The 24,526-nt window shown below is 49.6% G+C and overlaps 1 protein-coding gene across 1 annotated transcript; it reads left to right on the top strand.

The window, feature by feature from the left end:
- The first annotated feature begins 632 nt into the window (after window positions 1-632).
- Window positions 633-24,313, top strand: SERPINB5 (serpin family B member 5). Its single transcript, XM_036245069.1, has 7 exons — window positions 633-709; window positions 8,339-8,513; window positions 11,085-11,222; window positions 12,148-12,265; window positions 17,396-17,538; window positions 20,273-20,440; window positions 22,597-24,313. The coding sequence occupies exons 2-7, from the start codon at window positions 8,346-8,348 to the stop codon at window positions 22,987-22,989; spliced, it is 1,128 nt and encodes a 375-aa protein (XP_036100962.1). The 5' UTR covers window positions 633-709; window positions 8,339-8,345; the 3' UTR covers window positions 22,990-24,313.
- The last annotated feature ends 213 nt before the right edge of the window (window positions 24,314-24,526 follow it).

Raw genomic sequence — 24,526 nt, forward strand, 5'->3', positions numbered from 1 at the left:
CGGACAGCTGGTGCATGAGCACAGAGCAGTCTGCACGGAGACTCAGGGCAGGGCTGTGCAAACCAAATCCATATTGTCTGGGTAACCCCATCAAACACCTTTTCTTATCAATTTGGTATTCTTTATTTTGCTACGTATAATTTATTTAATGGATGCAACCTCTTTCTTGTGGGACCACCTTTTCCTTTAATAGGTAGCCACCTCTTTGGCATCTAACAGAATGAGCTACTGCAATTTACATGAGAAGATGGAGGTTAGGGTGCTCTTCGTGGCACGACCATATCTGAGAAGTGTGAATTATTTACAAGCATCACACATGCCTTTTATTTCTTATAATATCACCTCCCGGTCCCACGTGGGTTACTGGAATTGCCCTTATATTTGGATGACTGGATGAGCGAGGCAGGATTTACCACGACTCCTTCCTGCCTGAGCATGTTGGAGGCCTTTGGAAGCTGTGCAGGCGACAGCAGCTCCAGCCTGAATAATTTCTTCAATTGTGGAGAAGCTGCCAAGAGACGTGAGTAAGAGCTGAGCGTGCAGAAGTGGGAGGGACGAGAGCGCGCAGGGGCGTGGCCACAGCGGGAGTGGCCCTGGCTTCAGGTGAAGGAGCCGGGCTCTGACCACACAGCTGCTCCCAACCGGGTCCATCCGAGCCTCGCTTTCCTCCGCCCTTGCCGTGTGCTGTCCAGGATCCCTGTAGCTCCAGGTAAGCGAGGTGGGGGCAGCAGGGCCAGTGGTCCCCTTTCCAGGGCACTTAAACCAACAGAGGTGTTGGAGCTGATTCAAGATGGTGAACAAAGTCGACTTAATGGGTTGTTTTCAAGGGTAGGCTGTGGGCTTTGGGACTGTTCCCCCTCCCCTCCCCCAGGGGCAGCGTCGCCAGCTCTCAGGCCTTTGGGAACCAGGGTGTCAGGTAGGGAGAGAAATCACTTAGCCACGCAAGGTAATAACATGAAGAAATAGCATGGCTGGGAGTGACGGCCAGAGGAGAAAGTTTTTCTGGGCACACTTTTAGCAGGATGTCGGGATTAAGAATGCATTTTGCAATGTTTATTTCAGAAAGGGCTTGGTGCTCAAAACTTGGAGAAAGTGGCAATGCAGTGAGTGAGTGTCTGGCTCACCTCCCTGGTTAGTTTTGTGTGCTTGAGATTCAGACTTCAAAATTGCTCTTCTTTTTGGCATTTTAAAGCATCAAGTCAGTAGTCAGTTTTCATTTACTTGAAACTGCATTCTTTTGGGCAGAAAGTATCCTCCCTCCCAGCTTCTGGGTTTTAGGATACTCGAAACAAGTGACAGATTTCAGATATGTATTCTTGGGCAACTTTGCAAACAAGTTGGCCCGCAGTTCCTTTATATGGTTGCTACTGAGTTTCTTTTTTTATAGTTGCTAGCTACCGCTGTTATGGCTTCAGCGGGTTGGAGATCAACTCAACAGGTGTGGATTCAGAGCTGAGGGGTCTTAGACCTGTGTCATCTCAGCCCCTCATTCTGCCGAGTAGGGGCTGCAGCTCGCAGAGGTGACGTGGTGTTCCAAGTCACCCCGCTTTTCAGTGGCCAGGGCAGTAGAATTCCCGCCTCAAACTCACTGCTTTCGGGTGTTTCCACGACACCAAGGGAATTCTTAACAGCCTGTCAGCCCCCACGTCGCTCTAAAGGTTTTGAAGAGAATGAGGTGGGCCTCAAAGCTCAGTCCCCGCCGGGAGGTGAAGGAGGGCTGGGCTCCTGGATGGGTGGAGGGGTGGACGGGACGCTGCCTGAAGAAAGGAGTCTCCCAGAGGATGACTCAGCAGGGCTGCTCTCCGCTGCTCACCGCCTTGAATTCCGCCACTTCAGTCCCTCCGGTGGTGGGTTGGCTCGGAGGTTGCAGCCTCAGCAACTGTGGTCGTACTGGCGTGGCCAGGCTGGCCCTGCTCTGCTGGTCGGCAGCCGTGGGATGGCTCCGTGGTCCAGATCGGGCTTCTGAAGGGACAGGAGCAGATGTGACGCCGAGGACTATTGGAGCAAAGCGCAGGCTCCCTTGCCGTTGAACATGGGGCGCGGCCCTTACTGCCGACAGCATCGTGGTGCTTTTCTGAGGACGGCGGTCTTCTCAGATGCTCCTCCTTCCGTCACTTCATTCGATCCCGATGTTCTTTCACAACGCACGTTTCCTAACCTGGCCCGGGTTTTGTCCCCCTCGAAGTGAGACTGGGGACAGCCCGGCTGTATTTTCAGGCCTTCCGTGGCACTTATGCTAGCGGGCAAAGCCTCTCAAGGCCACTGCCTAAGGACTGACCACACCAAGTGCTTAAGATTTTTTTCACCGCGTTTTCCTTCCTCTGTCCCACCAGGCAGGTTAGGGTGGATGGTAACCGCAGTCACCGGACACAGCGGAAGGCGTGTAAGGAGAAAGCCGCACCCGGCTGCGTGTGTGCCTGCGCGTACACGTGTGTAGAGGGTGTGGTGGATGGGCTACAGGTGGGCAGAACATACATTGTTCAACACACAACACGGTGGAGAAGGAAGGGGGAAATGTCAGGACAACAAATGTGAGCCAGGACTGTCCCAGGCAAAGCGGGACATATGGTCAACCTGTCCATATGGCATCTCATCTCACCCAAGCGGCCTGCAGGCAACAGGTTTGAGGGGCAGGGGCTGAGATGCACTAGAGACTTGGAGCCTCTCTGCAGGGGCCCGTGACCAGCCGGAGTCTGGAGAAGCCGGCCGCCTGGCCCTCCCCGCGCTCTGGTGCAGGTCCCTCCGCTCACCTGCGATCGAGTCAGCCCCTGATTGAGTCCGCTCTCTGCGGCCCGCATTCTCCTGCACAGCTAACCCCCCCTTGTCTTAGGGACCCCCGTTAGTGTGACTTACTTAGACGTCACTGTCTCTGAGGTGACTTCACTGAGATTTCTACGAGAAGTAAGGTCTCGCTCCTAAGGGTTCCCGTGGCAACTTGTGCCTCCCGTGAAAATGCCCACGACTCATTATACACATCCTGGCACTAGGCTGAGGCCTCCGTGGAGGGAGGGCCCGTGTCGGGCTCACCTCTGACGTCTTCGCGCGTGACTCAGTGCCTGATGTCCGGTGCTCAGGGAGCGCTCACTGAAGGAAAGCAACAGAGCGTTCATAACTTGCAACCTTGGTGGTGGAAAAAGAGCCAGAGATTCTTCAGGGAGGAGAATAAGAGAGAAACGTTTGTGTTGATTAAAAAAAAAAAATACATGCCAACTATGTAGGACACGTGGGAGTTTTGGAACTCCTGGAGACTTGTGAGAGAAAAAACTTCAGTGAAGACACAGCCGCGGAGGAAGAAGGTGAGGTGTGGTTGGGTGCACCGGGCTGGGTGCTGGGAGAGGTGGACGCCAGGGCTGGTTCTACCACTCTCACTCCCTGCGTGGGAGGCCTGGAGAATCACTTACTTCATCACTGTTCATCTCACTTTTCCCATCTGTAAAATGCAGCGATGGAGCCAGACTAGATCCCTGCCAAGATCCTGTTCCACTTGAAAGGTTTATGCTTTTAGGACATATTGCAAAAACCAGGCAGCTGAGTGATAAATTCTCCTAGCCTCTGTTGCTCCTTTCGTGGCACGTGTATTACTACTTAATTTCCATCTCGTGTTTCTCGGGCTGAAAAACAAAAAAAGAGCCTTTTCAACTTTTAAGTGACCAAAACCATGCGGTGTTTTCTACGTTGGAGCTGAAAACAAAATTCTCTTTATTTGTCATAATCATTCGAAGGTTTTCATGAAGACCAAATAAGTTATCTCTAGTAAAGTGATAATAAAATGAAGGACATCTGGGGCGATTTAGAACTCTGAACAGAAGTTGTTGGATATGTAAATGTACTCTGTAGCTCTTGCTCATGTCTACTCTTCTACCGATCATTTTTATAGCATTTGCTACTAAAGTGGTCCAGGTAGAAACCCGATGCTTTTTCCTGTGTGTGTTGCTCACATTGCTAAGCTCTGTTTAAATGCTATGCTTGCCTTGCAGCGTGGGAGGTGGCCACCGGCTGTGGCCCAAGTCATCCTTTGAACTACCTTAGCCTAGATAAGCTTTGCAGCGTTTTTGGGTCACTTGGGATCAATCACTGGGCGACTGATCAGATTTATCAGGCAATATCTGATCGATCACTTAGCTGGTGATCATTTGCTCCTACAGCGATTTCCATGTCCAGACCTTTCCTGATACCTTTGTCAAGCATCAAACCAACACACTGTTGTTGTCGCTGGGACCTCAGCTATTAAAGGCTGCTTGACCTTCCTCCACCTGAAGGAGAATTTTCTGAGAAAGGAGAGAGTCAGCACATGGATGGGAAGGCAGGCTGTTGGACTCATGCACTGAGGACTGTCATGCAAAGGAAGCGACTCTGAAAGGAGGGTCTGCCACTCACGGGACCGAATCTGAGCCTTGAATTGCAACACAGTGTTAACTATGTTGTGTGCTTCATGTACTACAGCCACCGGGAGCTTGCATTTAAATAGAGCTTAGACGAAATGTATCTCAAAATGATATAATGAGTGAGAGAATAATGCTTCAGCGGGAACATGAACATTTCCTTACCTTTTGATACACTTGAGGAGTTCCCGATCAAACCCCCTCAGCAGATTACTCCGAAGTCTTAAACACAGGTTTTCTACACAAAGGAAGCCAAACTTTAAAAGTAAAGTTTGTTATCGATTATGCAAAACTATTCGACTCGCTCTTCTTGGAGGGTAGTAAATGCATTGTTGATGGTTGGAATCCCAGCAATCAGGTTGTTGAAGCCTAGAGAGGTTTGCAGGGATCTGAGTGGAGGCTTCTCCCTTTGGTGCAGAACCAGCTCCGTTAGGCTGTTCAGGTTGGTGGAGAGAGAGCTCATGCTGTTTTAGTTGTAGACAAACTCAGCATTATCAATGTTAAATTTGCTGCTGCGGAAAGGACTCCCCAAATCTTTCGTGAACTTCCTGTTTATTTCTTCGTGGCTCCCATTTCTGCTCATTGCCCTCCGTACACCCCATGTCGGTCCCGGCGCCGGGGAGCACAGCTGTCTCTCGGCTCCTTACCCCACCCCACAAGAAAGAATAGGTTGTGGGCCTCAGAAAAGTGTGAGGTCCCACCCTGACTTGAGGTTCCCTTGTAACAGGATTGTAACGAGAACACTGACTTGAGTTCACCTACTGTGCGTGTCAGGGACATAAAGTCAATGAACTTGCTTTTCCAGACACCAACATATAGTGTAATCTTATGAGTCCATCCTACACACAAGCCCTATGTCCCATAGAAGAAAGAATTCTGAAGAAATATTTGAAGACTAGGGGCTCATTCCTTGATTTTATTCTCACATCTCCACATTTTGAATGTGTTCAAGGGTAAGGTGCAAAATTGAGATTCAATTCATGCATCTGACCCTAACACGTCCTTGGGTCCTGGTTGAAGGAAGTACGCTGTCCTGAGTGGTGACGCTTCATCTGATACCGGGGAGCATGTCTCACCTGATGACCGTCAAGGTCAAGTTCACTCTCCGCTCTGTGCACGTGACTGCACAGACCGGGCTGCCCTGGGGGGAAGCCACGCGCCTTCATCCATGCGCCGGTCACTCGGGGTGTTACTGTCAATCTGTCTTCCTTAGGAATGTGCTTCCCTGTCCAGGCAGAGCCTGGACAGTCCCTGCAGCTCAGCTGGGCTTCTAGAAAGAGCTGTGCCCTGACTGCTCAAGTTCTCCCAGCCCCTTCAACTTGGTCGCTAACTGCAGCCCCAGATCGGTGGGACTTTCGTTAGAAAAGCAGTTCTCAAGCTTTAGATATCTCAGGACCCCTTTACATTTCAAATGACCGAGGATCTTTTTATTTTGTTTATAAAAAAATGTCAGTAATATCAATCAGTATTTACCAAATTAGAAATTAAAACTGGAGCCCAGCCATTGTGGCTCAGTGGTTGAGCGTCGACCTGTGCACCAAGAGGTCGCCGGTTTGATTCCCGGTCAGGGCACATGCCCAGGTTGTGGGCCCGATCCCCAGTGGGGGGCATGCAGGAGGCGGCCAGTCCATGTTTCCATCTCTCTCTCTCCCTCCCCCTTCTTCTCTCTCTAAAATCAATAAAAAGAAAAAAAACTGGAAAAAGTTTGAAAAATTTATCTACTAATTAATTAAAATAATACGGTTATCATTACCTTTTAGTGAATAGTTATTTACTAATTTGAAATGTTTATTTTACTAATTTTTTAAAATAATCATGTTGCCATTACACATTAGCACGGATAACGTGTTTTTATGAAAAAATAACTGTTTTCTTAAGTAAAACCATGTAGGGAGAAGAGAAGCACTTTCTTTTTTTGTCGTTGAATATATTACAGATGCCCCCCTTTTCCCCAATGAACCCCCAAGAGGAGCACTCTTCCATTTCCGCAGATCTCTGGACTATTTGGTTTGCTAGAGCCACACCGCAGCCTTGGGAAATTGCCCCTGTATTTGTGAGAGGTGGAGAGTGAAGGGGCAGATGGTGTCTGAGTATCCTCATGTCTGAGCATCCTCATGTCTGAGCATCCTCATGTCTGAGCATCCTCATGTCTGAGCATCCTCATGTCTGAGCATCCTGATGTCTGAGCATCCTCATGTCTGAACATCCTCATGTCTGAGCATCCTCATGTCTGAGCATCCTCATGTCTGAGCATCCTGATGTCTGAGCATCCTCATGTCTGAGCATCCTCATGTCTGAGCATCCTGATGTCTGAGCATCCTGATGTCTGAGCATCCTCATGTCTGAGCATCCTGATGTCTGAGCATCCTCATGTCTGAGCATCCTCATGTCTGAACATCCTCATGTCTGAGCATCCTCATGTCTGAGTATCCTTATGAAAATAGTTGACCTCACGGCCCCCTGCAAGGGCGAGGGGGGTCCAGGCCAGCACCTCGAGGCCCCGCATCAGGGGGAGAGTTCTCAGACAGGCTGAGGCCCACCCGTGCTCTTTCCACTTAACCAGCTTCCCTGTTTTCAGCCGACGCTGCCCTCTCTTTCCTTTAACTCCACAGTGCTTGCTGGTTCACTTCTTTTCTGCATATCTGCCCAGAGAGTTTGCAAACTCAGAGAAGAAGGGACTTGACTGGTCCTTATAATACCGTGTACAGGGTCTTCCAACATGTATTAACATGGAAAACAACAACCGCTCTGCATTCAGTATCGCCGTGTGCCGGGCGCCGGCAGAGGCAGAACCCACTCCGCTGGCCCCCAGCGCTGCCTTAGCAACTGGTACGAACCGGGCGACTTAACAGTGGAAATGCACTCCCCACGGTTCCGGAGGCCAGAACCTGAAATCGAGGTCGCAGCAGGGCCGTGCACCCTCTGTGAGCCCCGGAGGAGATGCTGTTTCTTGCCTCTCTTAGCTTCTGGGTTGCCCGTGATCCTTGGCTTGTGGAAACCTCACTCCAAAGTCTGCCGGTCATCACGTGTGTCTTCACTGTCATCTTCTCTCCATGCAGTCTGTCTCTGTCTCCCGCTCTCTCTGATAAGGACACCTGTCATGTTGGGTTAGAGCAACCCCAGTGACCTCACCCTGATGAAATCTGCAAAGACCCTGTTTCTGCATAAGGTCCCATTCACTGGTCCCCAGGGGTGGGATTCAAACATATCTTTTGGGGGGACACAAATTCAACCCGTAACTCTTAACTAATTATTAGACTGAACCACACAAAACTGCTGTGAGTTGACTGGTTTTTGAGGCATGGAAATGTCAGTTTTGAATGCTTGAACCCAAATCCGAATGGAAACACTGTGCATAAATAAAACCAGTGGATTCTGATCGGGGCTGCCGGCGGCTTTGACCACTTGCTAAGGAAGAGGTGTGCTCCCCGGGGTCCTGACAATGGCCATTGTGGCCGAGTACGCCTGGATTTGATGATTCGGCCAGAGCTGTACCCACTGAGGACCTGGCATGCTGGACCGTTCAGACCTGAGGACATTTGATCAGAATTTTTTTCCTTACTGGTTCTTTTTATTTTTCATCCTCACCTGAGGACATTTTTGCATTTATCTTCAGACAGAGCAGAAGGGAGAGAGGGAGGAAGAGAGAGAGGAGAGAAACAGCGATGTGAGAGAGACACATCAAGTGGCTGCCACCCCAGCCTGGGCCAGGGACAAACTGCAACCGAGGTACATGCCCTTAGCGGGACCCGAACCCGGGTCTCTCCGGTCCGTGGGCCGACGCTCTAACCGCTGAGCCAAACCGGCCGGGGCTCCTCACTGGTTCTTTACATTGCATTTGGTGCACAGTTCCTTCCTCTCTTCTACCCGAGACCATCGCCTGTCTCCATGGACTTCTTCCCTGGTGGGCAGAATGCGGGTGAGCAGACCTTAAGGACCCTTGTGCTTTGTTGCAGGACCACGATGGACGCCCTGCGACTTGCAAACTCTGCCTTTGCAGTTGACCTGTTCAAGAAACTGTGCGAAAAGGAGCCAGCCGGCAATGTCCTCTTCTCTCCCATCTGTCTGTCCACCTCTCTGTCACTTGTTCAAGTCGGAGCCAAAGGTGACACAGCCAGTGAACTGGGACAGGTAAGCCCCGCACTTGTTTCTGCCTGGAGCGGGACAGAGCATCCGAACCTGTGGGCGATGTTAAGGGAGGATGAAGGGGCCTGTGTGGCCAGAGGTGCTCAGGATCGAGAGTCGTGCCACTTCTAACACTCTCTCAGTCTGTTTCTAAATGTGAAAGAAAGTTCATTTATCTGCCCTGCAACCCAGACACCATGTGTGATGGAGAACCTGGGGCTCTGCTCAGGAATCACAAGCTCTCCACTCATGAGTGACCCTTAGCCAGCCAGCCGGCATATTTCCCCGTGTTACCCTGGAAGAGTCAATCCAGGGGTGTTTAAGAAATGTTCCACTGCAAACACTCCGGCCAGAAAGAGTATAAATCTACAGCCCTGCCTTGTGCACTACACGTACATACAGCATCATCTTCATGAGTTTTTATTGCGGTATAATGAACATTCAACATTATATTTGTTTCAGGTATACAACATAATGTCTTGATAAGTGTACATATTACAAAATGATCACCACAGTAAGTCTAGTTTGCATCTGTCATCGTACATAGTTACAGAATTTCTTTTTCTTGTGATGAGAAGTTTTAAGATCTACTCTCTTAACTTTCAAATCTGCAACAAGGCCCTGGCTGGTTTGGTTCAGCAGTTAGAGCCTCGGCCCATGGACCAGAGAGTCCCGGGTTTGGTTCCTGCTAAGGGCACACACCTCGGTTGCAATTTGTCCCCAACCCCGGTTGGGGTCGTGCAGGTGGTAGCCAGTCGATGTGTCTCACATCAATGTTTCTCTCTCTCTCTTACTCACTCTCTCCTTTCCGCTCTATCTGAAGATAAATGCAAGAATGTCCTCAGGTGAGGATTAAAAAAACGCAAAACAACAAGTATTATTAACTGTAGTTATCATGCTATAAATTGCATCCCCAGGCCTTATTTCATAACCGGAAGTGTGTACCTTTCTACCCCCTCCACCCGTTTCGCCCACCCCACCCCCCTTTACTTTTAGAAAGTATGTGAATGCTCTCCCCACTCCATCCACCCTGAGTCTTGCGTTGATCTTCCCAGGTTCAACAGCATCGTTCTTTCCGTGAGCTCCTAGCGTTTAAAAAGGGAGCATCTTCTTGCATCTATAAATCCCCAGAGAGCGTGAGCCGCGACGGGTTCTCTGGGTCGTGATAAGTGAAGAGCGCACACTTGAACTTGAGGGCACGTGAAGGAGAACCGTCAGCTGTGGGAAGAGGAGCTGTGTGTTCTCACCCACCCTGCTCTGTCAGCCCCACCCCTAGTCCCTACCCCTCTCCGCTACCTCGTTTCTCATCTCCCACTAGATGGGGGACAGAAAAGACGACTTCCTGGGAGAGAGTCTGCCCCTCAATAGTAATAACAGTAAGGGTCACGTACACGTAATTGTTCCCCCAGCAGGACTTTCCTGGGTTCTTGCATTTCCTGGTCCCTTCACCTGTCAGCAGGCTGAGAGGTACACGTGGCTTTGCCCCAGCCCATGTGACCCTGCAATACCGAGGCTGTGGGACTCAGGGGCTCAGTGAGCCCGCTTGGTGACGTCACCTGAGGTGTGGCCTCCAGGCGCAGAGGTGTGGCCTCCAGGTGGGCTGGGGGAGGGGCGAGAATCGCTTTGTGCTGACATCAGTACCAAGCTCCGTGAGGCCAGGAGAAAAGTTAGGAACGGACTAACAGGATTACGCCCTCCTGAAGAGGACATCCTCGTTTTAAACGGCTTAGAATATCACTGAAAGAATAATTATTAACATTTCGAATTCATCTGATGTTTTAGGTGTTTTACCTAGAATGTCTGTAATCCTCATCACAACTCAGAAGAGCAGGTGTTCCCAGTCCAGGTTACAGAGAGAAAAGTGAAACCAGGTTGTATTTCTGCAGGATACGCGCTGGGGCGCAAAGCCAGGTCGCCTGACTCGCGCCCACTCAGGGCAGCCCGCCGCTAGGGTAGCTGCTACCCCCGTGAATTACACATCAGCCCACCTGGCGCTTGTCAGAGGAACTGAAGGGATTAGATAGACCCTGGCTGGAGACACCTCTAACCTGAATCTGATACCTGCCTAACGATGGTCTCTTTTGCTATTAATCTCTCTCTTCTTGTGTCTAAATTGGATGGAAATTGTAACCCAGCTTCACCCTTCTCCAAGTTTGGAAAGCTTCTGTAGGACCATCAGAGGCATCATTTTAGAAAAAAATTAAAAAAGGGCAAATTTTTTATATACTCAAGTGCAGAGAAGAGTATCTTTGTGGCAGTGTCTCTCAGTGGGGACAATCCCCGCTCCACTTCCTGAGGACATTTAGCAGTGTCCACAGACATTTTTGGTCGCCACAAATCGTACCAGGTAGGTCGGAGATGCTGCTGGGCACCCTGCAATACCCAGGATAGCACCCCCCACCTCCACCCCAGCAACAGAGCACCCTGCCCGAAACGTCAGCGTGTAGGTTGAGAGGCCTTGCTCCACGGGACAACGGAGCGGGGAGGACTGCACCCCTCGGGCCAGGTCCGATTCCAAGTCCACCGCACTGGGAAGACACATGCTTCGTAGGTCACGGCTGTTCTCTGACTTCACAGGTCCTTCACTTTGAAAACGTCAAAGACGTGCCCTTTGGATTTCAGACAGTAACGTCGGACGTAAACAAACTGAGTTCCTTCTACTCGCTGAAACTGATCAAGCGGCTCTATGTAGACAAATCTCTGAACCCTTCCGCAGTAAGTGGTTGAATTCCATTAACAAGACTTAACTTTCCCCCGGGGTTGGCATTGTCACATGGTCATACTCATAGCTTTTGTTTTTCCCACTAAAACTCACTTCTAGAATGCTTGTTTATGATTAGAGGCTAATTAAAGCCAACCAGTCCTAGCAGAGCGGGTGAATATAGCAGGATTGGGTTGCAGTCACATCTAGTTCAAAACACGGAGGAGTTTGTGGTCCTCCCTGTTCCCCCTCAAACTCTCGAACATCCTCCTCCTCGTAGCTTCCTCATTCAGAGGAACAGGATGGAGAGGCTACTAGCGTGTCTCCGAGGGTGCAGGAGAGCTCAGCCTTCACCCGTTTCTCCTTCAACAGCAGGGGCCAAGGCCGGGGACAACCTCATCGTTCATGCACACGGCGTTCTCTTAGTTTTCTCAACATCAATAGGAAAAATAATAACCGTATGAATCACCAGTGTTCATCAGTCAGGAATTGTTTTCGTTCGTTTTGCTAGACTGGGCACGAGGGTGTCTAAACAGTTAGTTCTGGGTGTTTAATTCCAGCCATTTCTTGAAGGAATCATATAAAGAACATTGTGGTGCCCTTAACTTTGATCCCAGAGTGTAACATAATATTAAAAAAAATCTGTATTTGAAGCACATAGCGACATCCTAGACTACGCAGAAGTTCATTGTCTCCGTTAGTAACACAGAGTGGATTTAATCTGTGCTTGGGTGGGCGGTATTTTAAGCTTTCTAAATCGAAAGGGTAGACTACCAGTGACATGTTTCACCATAGGTTTCAATTCGCCACCGAGTTCAGATTTTGAAAGTGCATTCATAACAATAGATGCGTAAAAGTCCTGTTAGAACCACGAAGCAACCTGACGGTGGGACTACAGACTGGACGCACTTTGTGACTTTGTGACCTGGATGCTTTCAGGAGTTCGTCGGCTCCACGAAGAGACCCTACGCCAAGGAGCTGGAAACGGTTGACTTCAAAGATAAGCTGGAAGAGACCAAAGGTCAGATCAACAGCTCCATTAAGGATCTCACAGATGGCAAGTATCTTCACCTAGTCTGCTCACTTATGCACGCGAATCTTCCTGCCAAGCGAAAAACTGAGCAGCTAGAGGATTCCTGAGATGTTTTCAGTACAGCAGTGAAATTCTTGCACATTGAGTCATTTCTAGACCTTTCCTCCATCACCCTCTCGCTGGGCAGAGAAGCCGGGTGCTCGGGTGTGTCTGGTCCACGTGCCTCGCCCCCCCAGCGAGCCCCCCGCGCGCTCCTGGGGCCTCTGCTGTGCTGCTAACAAGCATGGCTTTGGGCCCGTCTCAAGTCCAGTTTTTCAATCTGGACACGAAGGGCTGAGACTGTAACTTGATGATCCCCGAGGCCACTTTTAGCTCAAACATTTTACACGTTTATTACTAAAAGGGGGATAGAGAGTCTTAGGCAATCAAATATACGAATAGAAAGAAAAGAAAACAAACAGTAATGGACGGAAACGTGTCCTCAGCCCTGTAGCCTCCCGGCCAGCCGGCCCTCGGACAGCCCCTGGCCTCTTCCGCAGCGTCTGCCCGGTCCGGCCTCTGGCTCAGAGCTTCCCCCGGCCTCCCCTTCCCCCGAGTGCTCCCTCCATTCACATTCTGCGAGTTGTCCTTGCTAGAGAAGAGTTGGAAGTCAGATGATTTTGAGAGCAGGTCAGTGTCCATGTCCCTGTTCCCAGGAACATACTTATATTTACGCAGGAGGGGACTTGTTGGGACACAGCACCGAATTGTGAAGACGGGAACAGTAGTGATGGATTTTTCAGGCACCTCTGCCTTCTGCTGAGGGGTACGCCCTGGGGCAGAGACACATCCTTCCCGTAGGAGTGGCCAGAGCCGCCCTGTCACTGTGAGGGCTCAGGAATGATAGTGTCCACTCCATAACCGAGGAGGACATGGAAAATCGTGGCCTTGGAGTCTTCAAGACCTCAGATTCAAACCCGTGCACCGCCACTTGTTAAGTGAGGTGTTCGGATGCAGAGCCTCAATGTACTGAACTGTGAAAGGGGCATATGCTACCTAATTTGCTTTCCACGTGGTTGTTGTAAGGAGGAAGTTAGATAATATGTGCTAATCAATAATGTATGATGGACAAGATAATAGATGTACTCAGATACGTATGCGCGCGCACACACACACACACACACATATATATTTGTTACTGAAATAAAGCAACAAAAACTGCTCTAACAGGTTAAACCCAATTATAAGCAAAAAGAAGCTCCTGTATAAATTGCTATGTAACAGTTTTGCTTTTAGAATTTTTAAATAACAGTATTTTCCCTCTAAGGGCCTTTGTTTTAAAATGTTTGTAAGTTTTAGCCTGGCCGATGTGGCGCAGTGGATTGAGCATGGTCCCATGGACTGAGAGGTTCCGGTCTGATTCGCAGTCAGGGCACATGCCCGGTTTCGGGCTCATCCAGGTAGGGGGCGTGCAGGAGGCGGCCGATTGATGGTTCTCTCTCCCATCAATGTTTCTATCTCCCTCTCCCTTCCTCTGTCTCTAAAAAATTCAGTAAAAACTTGCTCTGGCCAGTTTGGCTCAGCGGTTAGAGCATCGGCCTGCGGTCTGGAGAGACCCGGGTTCGGTTCCCGCTAAGGGCACGTACCTCGGTGGCAGTTTGTCCCCGGCCCTGGTTGGTCGTGCGGGTGGCAACCACTCGATGTGTCCCTTCACGTCGATGTTTCTCTCTCTCTCTCCCTTCCTCTCTCTCCTTCCCACTCTATCTGTACAAAAATGGAAAAATATCCTCGGGTGAGGATAAAAAAAAACAAACAAAAAACTTAAAAACTTATTTAACAAAATAACATCTTCATAAATTTTAGGTTACAACCGGGGAAGCTAGTTCAGTGAAAAGACCTCTGAAGTGCAGGCGGGAGTCGAGGCTTCAGTTGAACTCGGCCCCTCCCAGCCCGCCCACTTGCCTGGCCTGCGGGTTCCTCAACGACCGACTGCACAGTCAGCGGCTCCCGCCCTGGCAGCGGCCACCTGGTGTGCGGGTCCCGGTGCAATGCGAAGCTGAAGCTGCAGGGCCCCCTCCTTAAACATGTACTAACGTTTAGTCCTTTTTAAAAAAATCTTTATTGTTGAATGTATTACAGATGTTCCTCATTTTCCTCCCATTGACCCCCTCCTCCCCACTCCCGCTCCCTCCTGCCTTTTCCCCACACTGTTGTCTGTGCCCATTGGTTATGCATATAAGTTCTTGGGTTTATTTCTTCCCACCTCCCAACCCCCTTCCCTTTGAGGTTTGTCAGTTTAGCAACCAATTTGTACTTCTTAATCCCTTCACCTTTTTCATCCATTCCTCCAACCTCCCTTCCATCTGGCAACTAACACAATGTTCTCTGTATCTATGAGAATGTTTCTGTTCTGCCTGTTCATTTTGTTTGTAGATTCAGTTGTCTATAGATATGTATTCATTGCCATTTTGTTTGTTCATATATTTTATCTTTTTCTTCAAAAAGACCCTTCATCACTTCATATAATAATGGTTTGGTGGTGATGAACTCCTTTAACTTTTTCTTGTCTGGGAAAGTTTTTATATGGCCATCGATTCTAAATGACAGCTTTGCAGGATAGAGTAATCTTGGTTGTAGGTTCTTGGTTTTCATCACTCTGAATATTTCTTGCCACTCCCTTCTGGCCTGCAAAGTTTCTTTTGAGAAATCAGCTGACAGTCTTATGGGAACACCCTTGTAGGTAACTGCTTTTCTCTTGCTGCTTTTAAGATTCTTTCTTTGTCTTGAACCTTTTGCATTTTTTTTTTTTTTTTGGTACGTGCCCCTAGCGGGAACTGAACCCCGGACTCTCTGGACCGCAGGCCGATGCTCCAACCGCTGAGCCAAACCGGCCAGGGCTGCATTTTGATGATGATGTCTCTTGGTGTGGGCCTCTTGGGGTTCATCTTGTTTGGGACTCTCTGTGCTTCCTGGACTTGTATGTCTGTTTCCTTCACCAAGTTAGGGAAGTTTTCTGCCATTATCGTTTCAAATAGGTTTTCAATTTCTTGTTCTCTCTCTTCTCCTTCTGGCACCCCCAAGTTATGAATGTTGGCACGCTTGAAGTTGTCCCAGAGGCTCCTTACACTATTCTAAGTTTTTTGAATTCTTTTTTCTTTTTGCTGTTCTGATTGGGTATTTTTTGCTTCCTTATATTCCAAATCAATGGTTTGCTTCTTGGCTTTACCTACTCTGCTATTGATTTCCTGTAAATTATTCTTTATTTCAGTTAGTGCCTCCTTCATTTCTAACTGGTCTAATTTTATGCTCTTGAGGCCCTCACTAGGTTCACTGAGGTTCTCACTAAGTCCATTGAGCATCCTTATAAACAGTATTTTGAACTCAACACCTGTTAGGTTGCTTATCTTTGTTTTGCTTAGTTTTTTTCTTGGGGTTTTGTTCTATTCTTTCATTTGGGACCTGTTTCTTTATCTCCTCTTTTTGGCTGCCTCCCTGTGTTTGTTTCTATGTATTACTTAATGAGAGGTATGGGGCTAGCTGAGACCAGATGCTGCTTGTTTGAAAGAATTTAGGAAAACCTGATTCAAGCCAGGCCAATCCTATGGTTAAGCAACTGGTAACAGCTTGGGTGGGCCTGAAAGTTGGGTGGGGCGGGGCCTCAGGGAATCACCAGGGCGGGGCAAACAGTGTGAGCCAGGTTGCTGGAGTCCCAGATGAGGTGGCTGTCTGCCGCCCCAGGCAAGGGCTCACCAAGGGAACAAAGGCCTCTGACAGAATGTTTGTCCCGGAGAAAGCCCCCTATCCAGCCCTTGCTCCAGTGCAAACAGCTCAGTTCTTCCCTGTGTGTCTCTGGCGCCCCTCGAGCTGCCTCCCCTCCAAGCTCAGAGGGAGAGAGTCAGATAAGTCCGTGCGCGGGCCCTTTAAGGAGCTGCCTGGGGCTCCAGCCACCTGAGTTTCTCTGAGCCTCAGTTCCCACTGGTTTTTCCAGCCAGAAATGATGGGGATTCTCTTCCTGGCACTGGGACCCTGAGCGGGGCACCTGGTGTGGGACGGGGACCCCTCAGTCCCCAGGAAGGACCTTCCCGCCGAGGTGTCCTCCTGATTTTTATCTGCCACACCTGGGTGTGGGACCAGCCCGTCCCCTCTGTCCTCCTACCAGTCTTGGTGTGGCTGCTGCTTTAATCCCGTAGTTGTAGGACTTCCATTCAGCTTGATGCCAGGCAGTTCTGAAGGATGGTTGTTCTGTAGTTTAGTTGTAACTTTGATGTGGTTGTGGGAGGACGCGATACCGCGTTTACCTACCCGCCGTCTTCACTGACGTTTAGATGGCGACAGCGAAGCATTAAACCAGGTCACACACAGGTCACAGGCCCCTGAAGTTAGGTCAACAAAAATCCTTTGCAAAAAACGTCAGTGCTATTCAAACCTGAGGACTTAATTTCGTGGGGGGGTTGACACCCCCTGCGCTGTTCTGCTGTTGGGGTCCAGCTCCGTGGTGATCGCAGCTGTGACAGGCGGGTCACCTGGGTGCACGCTGGCCGCAGCGTGGGGAGGGGTGGAGCGCGGCGGGCGGACAGGGGTGTGCTGTCCCGGTTCAGAGCTGTTTTCCCGCGGAGTGAGCTAGAGGGCTACTTGACCTCTCTGAGCCCGTTTCTTCCTCTACTGTGCAGTGGCGACAATGACCTTCGATACAGGATCACTGAGAGCAGATACACGTGCAAATGCCGAGCACATCACGCGTGTTCGCTCCAGAGCACAGGCCTCCAGCCCCGAATCCACCTTTGCTCGTGTGTCATCTCGGGCAGGTGACTTTGCACAGCCTCTGCTTCCTCATCTGTATACATGGAGAATACGTGTTAGCGAGTACACGAAGGTCCGGCACACGGTCCGGCACAGGAGGCGCGTGGGAGCTTGTCTTTCTTCCTCCTCCTGGCCTTTCTTTCCCTCCTTCCCCCTCCTTCTGCTCCCCAGGTGTCTGGTGCGTGCGGGGTGGCGAGATGCCAGGAGACAAGGAGTCCTTCCGAAGGAGGCGGCCTGGCTCTCACCCCTGGTGTGACTCCGGCAGGTGCTCACTCGCAGGTGTGGGTAGGCGTGTGCGCGACGGGCGTGTGCACAGCAGGCGTGGTTGGGAAGATTCACCCTGTGTGATCTGTGGTTTCCTGACACTGTTTACAGGCCACTTTGAGGACATTTTATCCGACAACAATGTGAATGACCAGACCAAAATCCTCGTGGTGAATGCTGCCTACTTCGTTGGAAAGTGGATGAAGAAATTTCCCGAATCGGAAACCAAAGAGTGCGCTTTCCGAGTCAACAAGGTATGCGGGGCGGCGTCTGCAAGGGCCCCACCTATCGATCTGGGAGTGACGGCGATGGAAGGGACCGCAGGCATGCACTCCCAGGAGGGACGTGAAGGCACGGGGCGGGGTGCTTCCCTGGTAGAAAAAGGACCAAACCCAGACTCTCCCCCAGAGTCTGAGCGTGGCGAGAGCTTCCAGCCAGTGGGGAAGGCTGAGTCGCCCACTGGAAATTGGCTACACATACTGGGGGCCGTTGGCAAGAAAGGCAGAGCAACCAGCCAAATCCTAACCTCAGAAGCCTTCGAATCATCCTGAAACCTGGGCCTCTTGAGCATCTTGGTGCCGGGTAACACCCCTCTGATCCGTTTCTCGTCTGTTCGTGGGAAGGAAAGGGCTCGGCTGCTGTGATGTGTGAGGGGCTGGTCGTGCAGGAAAAAGCACAGCTTACCCACCTGCTCTCCGGGCGTCTCATCCGGGAAGGATGAGAACCCGGTCTCAGGGAAGTCTCACTAGCGCTACTGAGTGGATACTGTGGTCACATCCCGTGTGGAAAAGAATTCGTGTGACTAGGTGAAGGACCTCTTCTAGAAAGGGACCCAGAGAACTGAGACTGGAAAACCGACCCATTTCATAGGGGACCTGGGCCACCCCGGGAGTCTCTGTGATGATGCGATTCGGTCTCTCCTGATAAGATGGGACTTGTGCTGAGAATGTGGACCGAATCCCACGCTTCAGGTCACCTGCAGGGGGCGGAGTTTCCTGGCAGCTGCGTTCACGCTGGTTCCCAGTTGCTGCCAGCACTCTGAGTACCTAGTATTCACCACTTCGTTTCTGCCGCGTGTAACAGCGCCTCCTTGACGCTACACCCCAGGGCGTAGCGGAGTTAGCTGGACTGGCCTTTGGCACTTCTTTGTACCCACAGAATTTTATTTTGATTCCCACATCCCCACCCCCATGTGCTTTCCATACTGAAATCTAATTATTTATTTATTTAGCTGATCCCTCCTGAGTGTGTGCTTTGTCAAGGCAGGGAGAGCGCCTCATTCATCTCGGTTTCTAACTCTTGGCCCAGGGCCCGGTCCCTTAGCAGGTGCTCAGCAAATGTTGGTTGAATGAGTGACCCACCCCGAAGGGTCAGTTTGAAAAAACAGTCAATAGCAGACAAAACCTGATGGGCCTTTGGGTCCACGGTGGGTCCCTACACGAGACCCGCTGGGCGTTGCCACTGGGAGGGGACCGTCCCTGCTGAGAGGGCCGCCTACCTTCTCAATATCCACGGGTCTTGGGGGCCGCCCACCCCCGACTTCTCAAACCTCCTGGCGGGGCAGGACTGGCCCTGAGCACAGATGCCAGGCACACGGCTGAGTCTTTGCTGTCTGTTCCTCACATGCAGGCCCTCGGGTTTTAACCACGGCTTTGAAATGTCGCCGGTCTCTCAGTGTTTCGCCTAACAAAGCAACAGTGACTCAAAGCTGTGTGGGGACACACCCTCCTTTATAAGGGAGAGGTCATACTTTTCCTCTGTTTCCCTTGAATTGCTTTCGTGAGCCCCTGAACTTTCTGAGTGAATTTACCGAGACTCTCTTCATGTCCTGTGGTGTCTCCTTCAGGGGCTACAGTAAATTGTTGAAGTTCTGTTATTAAAAGTTGAGTATAGTGCCTATTCTGACAAAGGTTCACACACACCACGCACACACCACACACACACCACACACACACACACCACACACATCACACCACACACACACACCATGCATACACCACACACACACCACACCACACACACACCACACACCACACCACACATCACACCACATACACACACCACACCACACATACACTACACACACCACAAACACCACACCCCACACACACTGCAGACACCACAAACACCCACACCATACACACACAGCACACCACACACACACACCACAGCACATACAGCACACACACACCACACACATACACACTACACACACCACACTTGCACACACCACACACACCACACCACACACACCACACCACACACACTGCAGACACCACAAACACCCACACCATACACACACAGCACACCACACACACACCACAGCACACACAGCACACACACACCACACACATACACACTACACACACCACACTTGCACACACCACACACACACCACACCACACACACCACACCACACACACTGCAGACACCACAAACACCCACACCATACACACACAGCACACCACACACACACCACACACATACACACTACACACACCACACTTGCACACACCACACACACACCACACCACACACACCACACCACACACACTGCAGACACCACAAATACCCACACCATACACACACACAGCACAGCACAAACACACCACAGCACACACAGCACACACACCACACACACCACACATACCACACACACACCACACACACACACACACACCCCAGACAAATTTATGTGTTGCTAACCTAAAAATAAAAAGTCCTAATTAGCTTAATTTCCCCCTCTTACAAATATTTGAGGTGTTTCATGAAATTATAACGAGAGTAAATTAATGTATGTGTGTGTGTGTGCGTGCATGTGGATATATGTCTATAGATGTGTGTGTGCGTATTTGTGTGTGCATGCGTGTATATGTATGTGTGCATGTGAAAGCATAAGTCATCCTCTTTCGTGGAGGGAGAGAAAGGATGTCTCTATAGCTGTGTGAACTAAAAAGCAAGCGGTCCAGCGGTCTCCTCTCGTTGCAGACGGACACCAAGCCAGTGCAGATGATGAATCTGGAAGCCACCTTCTGCATGGGCAACATTGACAGTGTCAACTGTAAGGTCATAGAGCTCCCCTTTCAAAACAAGCACCTCAGCATGCTCATCCTGCTGCCCAAGGACGTGGAGGACGAGTCCACAGGCCTGGAGAAGGTGAGGAGGAGCGGTGGGCAGTACCTACGTGCCCCCTGCCGTGGCAGAGCCGCGTGGCCGCAGCCCGCCTTGTACCTCACTTGCTTTGCCGTCTTCAAGGGTTCGTGGTTGTTTCTGGGCTTCCTCCTTACTGTTCAAAACAGCCAACATTTCTTCGGCACTTACAATGTGCCCGGAACTGTAAATTCCCTGTGTGCACTATCTCACTCCATCCTCACAACTGGCCTAGGAGTGGGGAACTCTCCCCACAGCCGTTCCCAGCGAGGGAACTGGGGCACAGGGGTCAGTACCTGCTCCATGCTCACATGACGCGTCAGTGGTTTGTAGAATCAGAATTTGACCCAGGAAATTGGAATCCGTGTTCTTAACTCTAGACTAGAGTTTCTGATCGTTAGCATCTTGCATCAACACAGTGCATTTGTTACACAATTGATAAGCCAATATTGATGCATGACTATCCACTCAAGTTCACAGTCTACATTAGGGTTCGCTCTGTGTTGTGCATCCTATGCGCTTTGAACAGTTCTTTTCACGTATACACACGTGTATGAGGTTTTGTGGTGCGCCATATTTCATACAGGTTGTCAGAGGCACAGGACTGGAACACGAGAGGTTTGACCTGCTTGTGAAGGACGGAGCGTCCCCTCTGCTGGTCAGCCTGGTCCTGGGCCCCTGTTCTTGCTCACCTCCCACCAGCCTCCCATCTCCCCTCTGCCTGGGCCTCAGCCTGCCCGGGGAGAAGGAGGGCATCTTTGAGGACCCAGGGGTCACCGCTGTATTTCCAGTCACACTTCAGTGACTCCCTCACTTTCTAGAGCTGATGTGATTGGTTCACATCTTACCTTTTAGCGTGGCTATCATCACGCTCGGGTCCCCACCCTGCCCCCTGAGTGCTCAGCCTGTCTCTGCTCCTCTGCTCCCAGCCTCTGGTCCCTCCCGCCCCACCCCCCTCCACTTACAGCACCTCCTGGTTCTTTTCCATATGAAAGTGCAGAACGAAAGGGGCTGGGTAAGATTTGCTCAGCGAGGAATTTTAAGATAAAACCATTTGCTGCTTCATTTTCTATCTCTCATTTAAATTTTTTAATAAAATACTTTGTCAAACCCAGTATTTCCAAAATACTATCGTTTCAACATGCAATTGCTGTAAAGATTATTAATGAGATGTTCTATGTCCTTTGTACTAAAGCTTGGAAACCTGTTGTGTATTTCACACGGAGAGTATTTCTCAGTCCTTACTGGTTACATTTCAGTGCTTCATAGCCACGTATTGGCCACATATTGGCCACTGTATTGGCCACGTATTGGACGGTACAGATAGGAAGGTTTCCTGTTATGACAGAGGAATATTTAGATTTTACACAGGTTAAGAACCTAAGCTGTTATTTTTTTCAGATTTGTTGAGGTATAATTAAACAAAATTGTAAAATACTTAAAGCATACAGCGGGATGATTTGATAAACATATAAGTTATAGAAGGGTTCCTCCCACTCAGTTTATTAGCACACCCACCATCTCATATCTGCATCTCTTTAGTCCCCCCCCCCCCCCGCTTTTTTTTTAAAAAAAACAACAACCAGCTGAAATGGATGCATTCATCCATTACCTATTCTCTTAAAGAGACATCATGGCCAGTTCAATTCTCATTCTAAGACAATTTACCTCAGCTCTATGTGAGCTATTGGATTTGAGGTCATGCCCAGTACAAGTATTCGGGTTGCCTGGTAGAGAATCCAAAGAAGCGTTCGAGAAATGTTATGTGTGAAATTCTTCTAATTTTGCATTTATTTCATTATTCTTTAGGCAACACTGTAATCCATGTATTTGTTTCTATAAAATACTCTATAGTTTAAGAACTGCCCTCATACATTTCGGGGCAAAGGGACCACAGCTGTAGGTGGGATGGGGACCAATGCTAGGTGAGAGATTTTTTTGTTTTTTGGTACGTGCCCCTAGCGGGAACTGAACCCGGGTCTCTCTGGTCCACGGGCCGACGCTCTAACCCCTGAGCAAAACCGGCCAGGGCTTGTTCCATTTTTGATGGTCCATCTGTACTGCTTTGAAACTGGGATCACCTGACACATGTTTCTCACCAAGCAGGGTCTTTTACCATAGGAACTAAAAAAATGTTTTTCCCTCTCCTTTTTGTCGTTTAGGTTGAAAAACAACTCAACTCAGAGACGCTTCTGCAGTGGACCAATCCCAGCACCATGGCCAATGCCAAAGTCAAACTCTCCATCCCGAAGTTTAAGGTGGAAAAGAGGATCGATCCCAAGGCCAGCCTGGAGAACCTGGGGCTGAAAAGTGCCTTTGACACGAACACATCTGACTTCTCTGGAATGTCAGAAGCCAAGGGAGCGGCGCTGTCGGATGTCGTTCACCGAGTGTGCTTAGAGATCACCGAAGATGGTGGGGATTCCATAGAGGTGCCGGGGTCGCGCATCCTTCAACACAAGGATGAGTTCAGGGCTGACCACCCATTCATTTACATTGTCAGGCACAACAAAACTCGAAACATCATTTTCTTTGGCAAGTTCTGTTCGCCTTAAGTGGCAGAGCCCAGGTTGAGCCCCCCTCCCCCGACCTTTCTGCAAACTCTGCACCCAGAGAGTCCCTTTCTAAATATGATAAATTGCTACTGTTGCTGGAGGAGAGCGCGGAGATGCGTTGTCACATGTACCCCTCACTCGGATAGGCCCTCGCTCCCAGTGTTGCCTTCTGTGCCCCTTCCCCACCGCCGGAGACAATGCTTTGAATGGAAAGGAATGTGCATTCATCAGTTGTCGCGCTGTCTAGGGTTATGGGCAGAAATGAGACTCGTTCACAAAGGAAATTCCTATACGGAGGATCTGTAGGATGTTATGCCCAGAGTTCTGCCTTCCTTCACTGGGATGCAGAACGTTCTAGACATTCTCACTTCCCCGAAAGACGGAGGGAGCTGTGGTTCATGGGTCGGGCAGCTTCCTGGTTTCAGGAGGAATATGAGCACACGTGCAGGCTGCTATGGGCCCACAGATCTTTATGCCAAACCCCTTGGGACAAACGTTTTCTCCAAACTCTGACTTTTGAGACCTTTAGAAAGACAATACGTTGCACAAACGGTCCATTTTGGAAGTCCATAGAAAGAGTCTGAAAGAACACCCTTTGTAGAAGTCCATCCCTTGATATTTCTGCATAAAATGTAGAACATTGATACTAAGTGGGTAAAGACTCTAAGTGGCCCCTAAATGTCAGGCTTTGCTGTGAGTGCTGGGCTGCCACCTTGTGAACCAGCTTTGTTTTCCGAACGGTTTGAGACTTTGGAACGTTGGCTAAGGAACTGCAGACGGAGCGCAGCTGACGGGCAGCCCCTCATGGGGAGGCTCAGACCTAACGCTCAGTTCATTTTCACTTTTGATAGAATGGCCACCTGGTCGTTTGGTTGGGGACAGAACGCGGGCTGGGGCTTGAACTGACTCAACAAGGTTTTGGAAGTTTGAGAACCAGGGCCTTAAAAAGCACAGGGACTCTCACGGTAGCCAATAAAGAATTTTATGAGTGTTGAAGGAACTTCTCTCTTTGTCTGATGTGACAGTGGGGGAGGGAACCGACGTCTGTAGAAAATATAACTAAGCTGTTGAAGGGCTCAGCCTGATTTGACATATTTTTCCAAGCCTGAGGGTTTCATTACCATAGATAGCTAGTCAGTTACGTGCATTAAAAATACTTTTTAAAGTTGATCTGATAAGTTATCTATGTTACAAGTTCATGCATTGATTCTCTATCAGAAGAGCACATTTACTGAAGATTTTGTGACAATTCATCCTCATCTCTTCCTTGTAAATAGGTTCAACTTTTTTTCTTGCTCCTAAGGGTCAATATTAAATTTCTGTTATGCTGTTGACAATAAAATATTATTAAATTACATGTCTTGTTTTTTTCCCCCATAAAGTTAGATTTGCTGTTTTGAAATAGAACCAAGCCATCTATTTATAAAAGCATCCCTGTACATGGGGAGGGGGAAGTGGATGTAGGGTAAGAAGGAGTAAGAATAATTACTGCCCCATCCCCTTGTCTTCCTTTCTCTGTGCCCACCAGCCCGTGCTT

Source organism: Molossus molossus, unplaced genomic scaffold (genome assembly GCF_014108415.1).
Source record: "Molossus molossus isolate mMolMol1 unplaced genomic scaffold, mMolMol1.p scaffold_m16_p_6, whole genome shotgun sequence".
Taxonomy (NCBI): domain Eukaryota; kingdom Metazoa; phylum Chordata; class Mammalia; order Chiroptera; family Molossidae; genus Molossus; species Molossus molossus.